General features: G+C 40.1%; 2 protein-coding genes across 5 annotated transcripts in view; both read right to left on the reverse strand.

Annotated features, from left to right (window-relative positions):
• PAIP2 (poly(A) binding protein interacting protein 2) overlaps window positions 1-4,884 on the reverse strand; it is a 20,919-nt gene extending 16,035 nt beyond the window's left edge. The window contains exon 1 of the mRNA XM_082836289.1: window positions 4,764-4,884. The gene's annotated coding sequence lies outside the window, so the exon portion shown is untranslated. The remainder of the gene's footprint in view (window positions 1-4,763) is intronic.
• Window positions 4,885-11,093: 6,209 nt separating this feature from the next.
• Window positions 11,094-12,414, reverse strand: part of MATR3 (matrin 3) — a 48,242-nt gene continuing 46,921 nt past the window's right edge. For all 4 annotated transcript variants that reach the window (XM_082837275.1, XM_082837276.1, XM_082837274.1 and 1 more), the window contains one exon: window positions 11,094-12,178. In XM_082837275.1, coding sequence (XP_082693401.1) covers window positions 12,128-12,178 — 51 coding nt within the window. In that variant the 3' untranslated portion in view covers window positions 11,094-12,127. The remainder of the gene's footprint in view (window positions 12,179-12,414) is intronic.

The following is a 12,414-nucleotide window of genomic DNA, read 5'->3' on the forward strand; positions in this document are numbered from 1 at the left end:
CTTTTTTTTTAAACTTTACCTGTTAAATTCTGAAAGCAATATATTCAAGTCCTGTACTATAACAGCTAGATTACTTGACCCAGTCTGAAGATCTGTCTCACAAGGAATTAACATTTTTGGTAACTGATGCTTGGTATTGTCTTTCATCGTAACTTCATATTTAGCTTTCTTATAGCTTCTTTTTACATTCTATTCCTGTAATGTTTACTTTACTATTTTAAGCAGATTTAAAAAAAAATACTTGATTTATTTTCTGTAACTTACAAACTACTGTGGAATTTCAGTTGGTTTTTTCCCCCCAGTTTTGAGATATAACTGACATACAGCACTGTAGAAGTTTAAGGTGTACAGCACAATGATTTGACTTATATCTATTGTGAAATTAGTTTGAACAGTTTCCTATCAATTAAAAAAATACTCTATACACCCTCAAACCAACTCAAGACATTTAGAATGCTTTATCTTCTTCAATATATCCAACCCAATCCCTGCTCCCAGACAAAGCAAGACCTTTAGGATGATTTTACTTACCCACTTCCTCTCCCCACCCCATATCCTGAGTTTTGTAGAAATAATTTAGCACTGTTAGATCTACACTATTAGGTATTCCCTTATATATATATAATCATATATATATATATGATATATATATAAAATCATCTTCCGCTAACTTGACACCTTTATTTTGCCTTAATATTTCTTCAAAAGGTTACCTGAGGATATAAATTTCTAAGCTACTTCATGTCTGAAACTGTCTTTTGCTTTCATATTTGAACAGTAATATTAAGTGGGACAGATTTAGACTTGTCCTTTCTATCAATAACCTACGAATATTCCAACTTTCACTATCGTAGAAAATGAATTTTCTTTCTTTTGTAAACATGCTGTTTACATCACGCCTGATATGAGAGCCTAACACCTAAATTCAGAGATTTTGCCAGATTCTGGTTAGGTGAGAGCTGTTTTTTCTGATGCCTGGCACTTTAAATCTACAAACTCTTTACTTCAGCTCTTTGTTCCCTTCTGAAATGCCTCTTACACATACTGGTTTCCAGCAGTGTCCATCCTTTCGTAGTCCCTACAAAATTTTAAAATATGGAAATCTTTTAAGTTTTAGAAAGTCTCCCCCTACTTTCTTAAGAATTCTCATTAAACACTTCATGATACATGTAAATCAAATCATTATGCTGTATACCTTAAACTTATACAGTGCTATATTTCAATTATATCTCAATAAAACTGTAATAAAAACATTAACTCTTCAAAAAAAATTCTCATTAAAATTCAAACAGGATTCTCTTTCCGCTTCTTTCATTAAACTGACTCCACAGGGAATTCCCTGGTGATCCAGTGGTTAGGATTCCGGGGTTCCACTGCTGGGGGCCTGGGTTTGATCCCTGGTCAGGGAACTAAGATCCACAAGCCGTGGCACGGCCAAAAAAACCCAAAACCCCCCAAAATAAAAAAACTGACCAGACAGACATAACACCTTTTCTTATTCCACTGGACTCTACTTTGAACTACAGTAGACTCCTTAACCTTATCTGTACACATATATATTGTATACGTATGTATTTTAATTAGAGAAGATAAAGAAATTTCTGCATCAGCCTCTGTATTTAATTCAGAAGTCTGTGAGCAGCGCTGAATATTTTGCTTTAATGTTTGGCAGTATAAAGGAACGATTAAAAGCATGGGCTCTGGGATTTCCCTGCTGGTGCAGTAGTTAACAATCCACCTGCCAATGCAGGGGACACAGGTTCAATCCCTGGTCCAGGAAGATACCACATGCCGCGGAGCAACTAAGCCCGTGCGCCACAACTACTGAGCCTGCGGTCTAGAGCCTGTGTGCCACAACTACTGCACCTGCGTACCTAGAGCCTGTGCTCTGCAACAAGAGAAGCCACTGCAATGAGAAGCCTGCGCACCACAATGGAAGAGTAGTCCCCTCTCACTGCAACTAGAGAAAGCCCGCGCGCAACAACGAAGATCCAACGCAACCAAAAATAAACAAATAAAAATAAAATTAAAAAAACAAAAAAGGGGCTCTGGAACAAGGCTACCTTTCTAGCCATGTGACAATGGGCAAGTTATTTAACCTCCCTGTGTTTCAGGTTCCCCATCTGTACCTAGGCAGACAGCCTGGCACATAATAGTATTATTAAACACTTAGAGCAAATATAAATTTGTATAAATAAAAACAATAGGTCCAAACATCTGTAGGAGTGAAACAATGTCACAGAAAAGTCCCACAGAGTATAACCCTAAACTCAACTGTAGTGTAACCAGGGTGATCAGGTCAGAGTAAGGATGGCTCAACACTGCTGATAAAAGCTCAAAGCACATCAGAAATACCATCCTTATTTATAAAAACTGATACAAAAAATAAAAAGCAAAGGCAATTCAAATAAACCCACACTATCCAATGTGGTAGCCACCAGATACATGTGGCTATTTAAATTTAATTCAATACAATTAAAATTTTAGTTCTTCAGTTGCACTTGCTACATTTCAGGTGCTCAACAGACATGTGCTTAGTAGCTATCTTACTGGACAGCACCACTCTAAACGATGAAGACATTAAGAAAAAAGATTGAGTTATTGGAACTGAACCTCAGGCTGTAACATATACAAACTATTAATGCATCTGTGCAACAGGGTGATCCAGATCACAAAGATGACAACTTGGACAACTTTAACCTTGCATTGGATTCAAGTCCCAGATATGCCACTAACCACCTAGAGTACCTTGGATATGCTACTAAATCCCAGGCAACACACTATAGTGGTTAAGAGCACATAATCTCTGGAGTATTTGGATTTGAATTCCAGCTTTTATTAGCTATGTAACACTGGGCAAGTTACTTCACATTTCTCATTTATAATCTTCATTTTACAGTAGTACTTACTGCCTACAGACATGAAAGATTAAATACTTGTAAAAGCACTTCGAACAATGCCTGGCATTACTAAGTGCTATGGAAATATGTGCCTAATAAAATAATCTCTCAAGTTTCTATTTTCCTGATTTCCAAATGGGCAGGATAAAACTTACTCTGCCTAGGGCTTCCCTGGTGGCACAGTGGTTAAGAATCCGCCTGCCAATGAAGGGGACAGGGATTCAAGCCCTGGTCCGGGAAGATCCCACATGCTGCGAAGCAACTAAGCCCGTGAGCCACAACTACTGAGCCCACATGCCACAACTACTGAAGCCTGCACAGCGCAACAAAGAGTAGCCTCCACTCGTGGCAACTAGAGAAAGGCCGAGCACAGCAACGAAGACCCAACACAGCCAAAAATAAATATTTTAAAATTTGTATTAAAAAAAAAACTTACCCTGCCTATTTCACAGGTTAATAATAAATATGAAACTCACTTAGCTCCCATCCCTGAAAGAAACAGATAAGGAGGCTATACTTTTGGGGGGGGGGGAGGTTACCTATCTTTTTATCATAGACACTTACTTGTGAGAAAAAATTAAGTTCTGTTCAAGTTCACAATTAAGTTCTGTAATATAAACAGACTAATTTGCCCCAAATATCCTCTCACAAACCAGAAACAGAAGCACAAAACAGCAAACACTAGGAATCTCATTAAAAACCCTGAGAGACCCTTATTTGCAAACATAACCTGCAGCCCACGAAATTTCAAAGGCAAACCAACACCCGACCAACTGCTCAAAGGCAAATTGTAACAAATTATGCTATCAGGTTAACAAGATTAACCAGCACATGCAAAATGGGAATTCGTCTTCTGTTGAAATGTCAAAAGCTGTCAGCTGTTAGACCTCATCCCACGGCATACTGTAATCCAAATTCTTTCTAGAGTTTGCGGTTTCTGTAAGATGATGGGGTTGCAAAATCAGGGAAAATAAGACAACAAAAGGAAGCAGAAAAGGCCACCTTTTGCAGTTACTAGAGAATACCATTGCTGACTGCTTCAACAAATGTTTTGAAACAAACAACTTTACCACAAGCCATATATTTTTGATGGTGGGAGAGAATAAGCACAGTAGTAGAAATTAAAAAGTGAGATAACCAAAATCAAAAGAATGTGAATTGGATGGGTTCATCTGGTTCAAAACAGTCCTGGAGTAGGAGCTGCCAGTACTCCAAAGGCCCTCCTATCCCGAGCACGGAATACAATGTAACTAAAAATAAGGGTCAGGGGAAGGCGAAGAAACCGGAGAAAGGGGATCATCAGAAAGGTACAGGCTCATGGACGGTTACAGAATGCTCCCCTAGGACTATCGCCAGCCCGCCAGTCCCTCCGCCCCTTTCTCTTCCCCCACCCAAGCTTCTGGAGGAACGCGCAAGCGCAGCAAGTAGGGGCTGCGCGTGGCGACGCGCAGGCGTAAAGTGGGGAGAAACAATGAGCTTTGTTGCCGAGGCGGCAGTGGGGGGCAGGGGAAAAGGGTATCGGAGGGTGGGTGAAGCGATTGGAGGGGGAGCACGCGAGAAAGTGCTATCCCGGCAACCCTCGCGCGCCACCGAGGACCCGGATAGAGAGCTGCGAGATCCAAACCATAATAATGACAATGAGAAAAAAGCGACGGCCATTTCTCAGAGAAGAAAGAGACTAAGTCGGTCCAAGATCATCCCTCAGACTCGGCTGGAAGAGGCAAGGAACAATGGGGGCCATACAGGCTTGGTAGCCAACAACCCAGGGGACCCTCTAGGCCCCTCAGCCGTCGCCGAGGTGCTGCCCCTCCACCGCCGGGCCGCCGCACCCTTCTCGCCGCTCCGCCCGAGAGAACCCCTCACCCAGTGCACGGCAGCGGGGACGGCAGCCAACGAATCCGGTCGGCCTCCGCGGATCTCCACAGGCAACGCCGCTACCCCGCTCGACGCGCGCTTCGCCCGCCGCCTCCCTTCTCCAGTCCAAACAAACACCACAGCCCGGAAGTGACTTCACTTCCGCCGTCGCCGCCGGCTCCGCCTCTCGTTCTGTCATCGTTGCCCTCCGAGGCCGCCAGAGAGCGCGCGGGAGAGAAAGGGCGACCTCAAAGTTCTCGTCGCCCAAGCTGCACACATGTGCATGCGCAACGGCCTTTCCGGCGTACCCTGGCGGCCGCGGGGAACACTGGGAGTCCTGTCGTGTTCTCTCAGGAAAACCGAAGTGGAGCTGGGCCAGTGTCCCCACAACCGCCCATCCTTCAAGAATGATGGGATGCAGTGAGTGGGGGAGCTGGGAAGGAGACCCAGAAAAGATACACAGACGTGGACTATTCACACCGCAACGGTTACCTCAAACACACTGACATCAAATAGGAACATCTAGATAACGACAGCGCACTCACACACCCAGGAACACACACCAAACGTGATACACAGCGTCACACTACGAGTGACATGTACCAAACCATATCCAGAGTTCCTGACACAGAAACATAACACAGAAATAATAAACTAAGACAAATTCACAGAAGCATGTTAACTGATCTACAAGCACCTGCACTCATACACGTTCAGGAACACACTTTTTGAAGCTATATCTTAACACACAGGCGCAAATTACCGATATATATATGGTGCCCAGGCTAAGGGAGGAAATACTCTGTCCAGAGGTAAGATAGAAGGGTGAGACCTAAGGGTCCAAGAATTTCCTCGTCCATTATCTTGGATGGGCTGCCCCGCACACGTTACTCTAATCCATGCTTCCTTGCTTCATCACTGGCAAGTCCCAATATATTTTTAGTGATGCTAATCAAGCTACAGTGTATAGTATGTGTAAGAAAATTCCGAATATACATTGTATTTGACAGGGGACACACAAAAACTTCTAACTTCTTCCCCTTGGGGAAGTAAAATGAGAGACTGAGATTTATCTTTTTACTCTCTTGTACAACTTGAATCTTTAAAAAACCACAAGCTTTTATAACTGTTAAAACTAAAGAAAAAAAAAAGTTCCCTCCATGAAACTCTTGAATCCAAGCGAGGGCTTCTCTCTAGGGCCATTTCATTCATTAAAAATCTGCTTTGGGGCTTCCCTGGTGGCACAGTGGTTGAGAGTCCGCCTGCCGATGCAGGGGACACGGGTTCGTGCCCCGGTCCGGGAAGATCCCACATGCCGCGAAGCGGCTGGGCCCGTGAGCCATGGCCGCTGAGCCTGCGCGTCCGGAGCCTGTGCTCCGCGACAGGATAGGTCACAACAGTGAGAGGCCCGCGTACCGCAAAAAAAAAAAAACAAAACAAAACAAACAAAAAAAAAAACTGCTTTGAGTCACCCAAAGCTCCAAAGAAAGGTTGGCAGTTGTCCCTTGGTCAACCACTTTGGCCACATTTGCAGATCTGTATCCTAAACTGGAAGGGCTTGGCTTTCTTGCCTGCTGAGCCAACAGCTCTGGAAAGATGGTGCAGTTTTACTGGTCTGTGGAGCATGATTCATTCAAGGAACCCGGAACTATCAACTCGAGGCTAGAAGAGGCATGAACAGGAGGGAGAACAAAATCAAAATAGGTAGTTTAATCTGTAGATGACTCTGGCAATCTTAAAAGCTAATCATGGAGATAAATGGAACTTATTAACACAACCCATGTAAGTTATGTTGAAAAATAATCTTTGCTAAATCCTGGCTTATTTTAATCTGAACCATTCAAAGGCTTATGTTGTTTTTCTCACACAAAGGGGCTATAGATCTCAATTCCCAGCTCACTGTGAGTTCACCATTGTAGCTGAGAAAGCCTGATGGGCCCAGGGTACTGTCATGTTTTTATGCTATGCCTGGATGGTGGTGATGATGGTCTATGAATGGAAAACACTATCACAATAATGAAGGCTAATAAGTTTGCCAATGATGAGGAAAGACACTGCAATGGAACCATCAGAGGTGCAGTTTTAAAATGCTGCAGACATTCAACCGTCTCAGGCACTAACAATTCTAACTTGAGATGGAAGGTGAAGTAGGAATCAGGAGAGGATGGTTATGAAGGCATAGGATGGCTATGAACAGGTTCCCACTCTCCCCGAATTATCAAAATGTAGAACGTGTAAATCCTCTGACTCAAACACTCCATATATGGGGAAGAAATCGGACATATATATAGATACGTAAGGGTATTCATAGCTATGTTATAAACAACCAAGAAACTGAAAAGCCTATCAATAGGGAATTGGTTAAGTGAATTATGGTATTAACAGAATAAAGCAAGTTATTAAAAAATGACTGGCCTTTCTCTCCTTCTGAGATGGCCCACACTCTGTGGAGTGTTTCTCTCTAAATAAATCCACTTCCTACCTATCCAAAAAAAAAAAGGCTAAGATGGAGGGAGACGCAACAGGGAAGACATATGGGAACATATGTTTATGTATGACTGATTCACTTTGTTATAAAGCAGAAACTAACACACCATTGTAAAGCAATTATACCCCAATAAAGATGTTAAAAAAAAAAAAAGGCTAAGATGGTAAATTTTGTGTATTAAAAAAAAAAAACTGTCCTATGGGCTTCCCTGGTGGCACAGTGGTTGAGAGTCCGCCTGTCGATGCAGGGGACATGGGTTCGTGCCCTGGCCCGGGAAGATCCTACATGCCGCGGAACGGCTATGCCCGTGAGCCATGGCCGCTGAGCCTGCGCGTCCGGAGCCTGTGCTCCGCAACGGCAGAGGCCACAACAGTGAGAGGCCCGCGTACCGCAAAACAAACAAACAAACAAAAAACTATCCTAAAAAGAGGATCAAATTTGTATAAAGTTGTAAATGTAAAATAAGCAAAGGTTTTTGCAGAAGGGTGATATGAGGAAGAAAAAATTCCTCTTTTCCAGTCTGAGCCAAGCCCATCCTTGCTGGTTTTGCACAGCCCAGCTACTTAAAATGAGATGGGTCAGAAACACACCTTGTACTTGCGAGCAGAAGCAGCCACCATCAGGAAAATCAGTTAGGTCTTCACTAAAGTTTCACCATCCATTACACCAAGAATCATTTAAACTCCAATTCCTTTCCACAGGTTTTCATACCACAAAATAGAGTGCACACAGAGCATGAACTAGGGCTTAACTTGATACAAAGTGTAGGAAAAAAAAGGGGGGGGGGGACATATATCAAGAACATAGTTGGTAGTAGTTGCCAAGGAAGTAGCTGTGATTTAACAACCCTAGCAAGGTTGCTAATAGAGCAAATAGAAATTGGCCCTACTTTTGATAGTCAGGTGCAATGACTGAAACTTCAGTATTTTGTCCTTGTCAAAGGTAGGACATTCCTGCTGCTCTTGGTATATCCATTTGGATCAGGTCCTCAGAACCAATACATCAATGCTGCCATGTATGAAGCACAAGGACAAGATGGTTCAAAGATCATTAAACTTGTATCTAATGGCAGCAATTTTCACCCGAAGTTTACAAATGCTATTGTCATGGATACGTTTGACATTTCTCTACTACATGTAACATACTGCCTTTCAATTTTCCCATTCTCTACTGTACATGTGACTTTGCAGAATTCTTAAACTGTATGGAAATTATAAATCTAAGGCAAGAACTGTAATTTCAAGGGAAGGCCAGGACTAAAACGTCTTAAGATAAAGCCTTTTAAAAGTATTAATATAGCCTTTTAAAAATTAATCATGTATTACCTGACAGTCCTCTCCCTCAGAACTTTTCCGAATTAACTAGTACCTTAACTGAGCTCTAGCCTGTGTCAACTATAAAGTTTATAATTCAGCAAATTATACATGGAGTGATGAGAGGTACCTACTTCCATTTTGCCATTCACTTGAAACTTCAGTAAATTAGCTGTTCAAGATTTTATTAATGTTCCAAGCAAAAGACAAAGGGTTGACTTGGGAAAGCAGTATCTAGGGCTCTGAAGTGGGTGTCTCCCATTAACGGCTCTTTAAAAAATGCTTTGCGAGTGCCCCCAAATAATGATTATTTTCCAACATTCCCCTTATTTTCAGTTTTTAATAGTAGCAAAACCAGTACTTCAAGCAACAGTTATCTAAACCAGGTGTTTGATTACAACTGCCTAGCAGTAACACTTCAGCTACAGGTAAACCAAAGTGTGGCCTCTATCCTTGACATCAACATCACCTGGTAACTTGAAAGATGGATAATTATTAACACCCACCCTACACCTAGCAAATCAGAAATTCTAAGAACAGGGCCCAGCAATGTTTAAATGAAGCTTCCGGGTAATTCTGATGCATGCTAACATTTGAGAACCACTAAAGGAAAAGAATTCACAGAACCATTTTGTTTACATACCATGTTGGATAAGAACCTTGGTCTTACCCATGACAATCAAAGGACCTGCATCAGACTGGAGAGGCACTCCAGCTCAACAAACAGCTCAAGGTCCTTGTCAAGGGAATATAATCTCAAATGCGTAACCATTCAATACTTTGAGCTTTCAGCTATCCTAGGCCATTTTCTGTGATGGAGACCAATACAGAAGAGTACAGAGCTACTCACTCCTAGCCCTAGTGCATATTATCCTAACCAAACTGTCTATATCAATTTTGTTACTAATTTGATTTAAAAATATAATCTGTAGTCTTTCTACAGATTTCTACTACATACCGTGAGCCTCTTTTGTCACAATTTTTATTCATGATGTTTTTACAGGTCAAAGCCACCAAAAATGCACTGTGAACAAGGTGAGGCATAAATATGTGTACCCTTCCCCTTTTATAAACTTAATGCCACCATAATACTTAATAGGGTATACATCCTTTACTTGTCCCCATCACCCTAAGGGGTAAAAGAATTCAGAGAAAGGATATAACCTTTAAAAGGTCCTTGCAATCATACCATTTTCTAGAGGAGGTACCTCCTGGTGTACTCTATAGCCAGAAATTCACCTTCCTCATTAATAAAATCTTAAAATTATTTTTAAGATACACAATACTACAGCTAGCCAACTCAAGCCTTACCAGGATCACTCTCATATGCCAAATTTATCAACAATCGGTTAAAACTGTAAAACAAACATGAAAGTGTTTACAAAAGTTTCCTTCGGGCTTCCCTGGTGGCGCAGTGGTCGAGAGTCCGCCTGCCGATGCAAGGGACACAGGTTTGCGCCCCGGTCCGGGAAGATCCCACATGCCGCAGAGCGGTTGGGCCCGTGAGCCACGGCCGCTGAGCCTGCGCGTCCGGAGCCTGTGCTCCGCAACGGGAGAGGCCACAACAGTGAGGCCAGCGTACCGCCGAAAAAAAAAAAAGTTTCCTTTACCCAGGATTAACAGCAGATTAAACTAAAAACTAAAATGGTGGTGGGAAAATTTTCAACTTTATAGCTGGTTAAAGTGGAAACATTCCTCTTAAATAAAGGTTTGCCGTAATCTGGGAAATAGCTGTTACAGATTTATTAATCACTAGCAATTTATGAGAATTTCTGCTTTCAAATGCTATCAAATGAAGATATTAAACATTCTTTTCTCCAACTTGGTATATCTAACAAAGTAGGATCTATGAAAAAAGTTATCATTGACAGAAAACAATCAAAGGATTCCTTGATTTGTGTACACAAAATGCTTTGTGTAGCTGCTGTTAGTTAGAAGTTGGAGTTAAACAAAAGCGGGTAATTAGTAAAGGCCAAAATTAAACTACAGAAGTAAACTGGCAAGGATTTTTTGTGCATGTTACATTTAAAAAAGTGTCATCTGCCCCTCAGTGGTAGATCATAATATTTCTTTCAACTATTTGATATATCCTTTAATACACTTGGACCTAAGAGTTTCAAAGAGAATCCCTTAAATTCTTTTTTTTTAATTAAAAATTTGTTTGACAATAATTTCTTATACCTATAATCCCAACAACTTTGAAAGGCTGGTAAAACCAATTCTTGTTATTCCATGTTACTTCCAATTTTATCGTTAAATACTTAGACATGTCTAAACATGAGCTTTTACCATTTCCTCACCCGTAACATCTTAAAACTCCAAGGTTTTAAAAAACTATGAAGAAAAAAACAAAAAAACAAAAACTATGAAGAGTCCCATTTTCAGTTATGTAACAGGAACAAGAAATCCACCAGCACTAAAAGCTTTAAAACTCAGATCTTTAGTAGCAGTCTTTAGAACACTCTAAATTAAAAATGTAATAATGTTAAAGCATGCAAAAAGTGTAACAGTGAATAAAAACCACAACTGACAAATATATTGGTTAACATTTCAAACATGTATAACCAATGAACATGGCCTAGGTTTTTTTTTATTGGTACTCACTTCAGAAACTTGAATCCACAGATATAAGCAGTATATAACCAGAAAGTTACAAGTAAACACAGATTATACATGCAAATTTCTGTTCACAAAGGTCACATATGCAGTATATGAATTAGAAGCGTGCGTCTAAGATTATGGCCAAACTGTTTTTAAAATGCAGAAATGTAAAATTACATCTTGAAAATATGAAGAGATGGTCTACACACTTCAAAAATCAAATGTGCTTATACCAGATGTATGACAGCTACAGGATTCAAGTGACAAGCAATATCTCAAGAAATTAATACTGGTCAAAGAGAATGGGAATATTTTTACATTTCACTGAAAAAGACAATGACTACTAGAATACGAAATCTAGCAGGAACTTAGGGAAAAAATTACAAAATCTAAAGCCAATTACTTAGTATTTCTTATTACCTAAACAGCATGACATTAAAAGAAAACTGCACCTGCATTTTAATTACCAATCTCACATTAATGAAGTTCTCAAAAATTGAAACAAAACCAAAAATGCTTCGAACTGCAAATGAAAAGTCTGCAAGGCTCAGATTAAAATGTGGAATGTTTCAGATGAAAGTAATAAAAATACAATTGGTTTTGTTCTTTATTGAATGGAATCAAAAGTTTTGACATTTCTTTGAAGCTTGGAACTACTAAATTTCACTTCTCTGAATGTTTCTACGTGTCTTTCTTAGTGGTGCAAGTGTCTTAAGTAGCATATGAAGTCAGTCTCTAACAAGTATTTCTGTCTGTTACCATTTTGATAAAACAAAAACAATTCTTCATTAACTTAACCGTATATGTATTTTTGCTATAACACTTAACACATGAACAGACGTCTATTATTTTTCCACTATAACAAAAGAGTACAATAGTTTTCTAACTATCTGTATTGTATTTAAAAAAGGTTAACATTTAAAAACAAAGAACCATTATTTTCTTTGAAATCATTAAGCTTCTTGCACATCTTAAGCTTCCTTCTTCTGCCTGCGTTCTTCTGCCAATTTATTCAGAAATTTCTGAAAAGAAAATAGAAAAATTTTTTTTACAAGGATTAAGTCACCGCAGTAAAACATAACAAATGGATTAACTCCAAAACAAAATATTCTATCCATGTTTAGGGACTTGAGTCTAATTTAACTATAACCTTATCAATACTTTTAAGATCCAGTTATTCTTATTAGGCAGGTATGAAACTAAACTGGACACCACAGTAAGGCATGGGAGAAAAATGGTAAAACATGAAAGTTATTTA

This window comes from Leucopleurus acutus (genome assembly GCF_964270905.1).
Source record: "Leucopleurus acutus genome assembly, chromosome: 3".
Taxonomy (NCBI): Eukaryota; Metazoa; Chordata; class Mammalia; order Artiodactyla; family Delphinidae; genus Leucopleurus; species Leucopleurus acutus.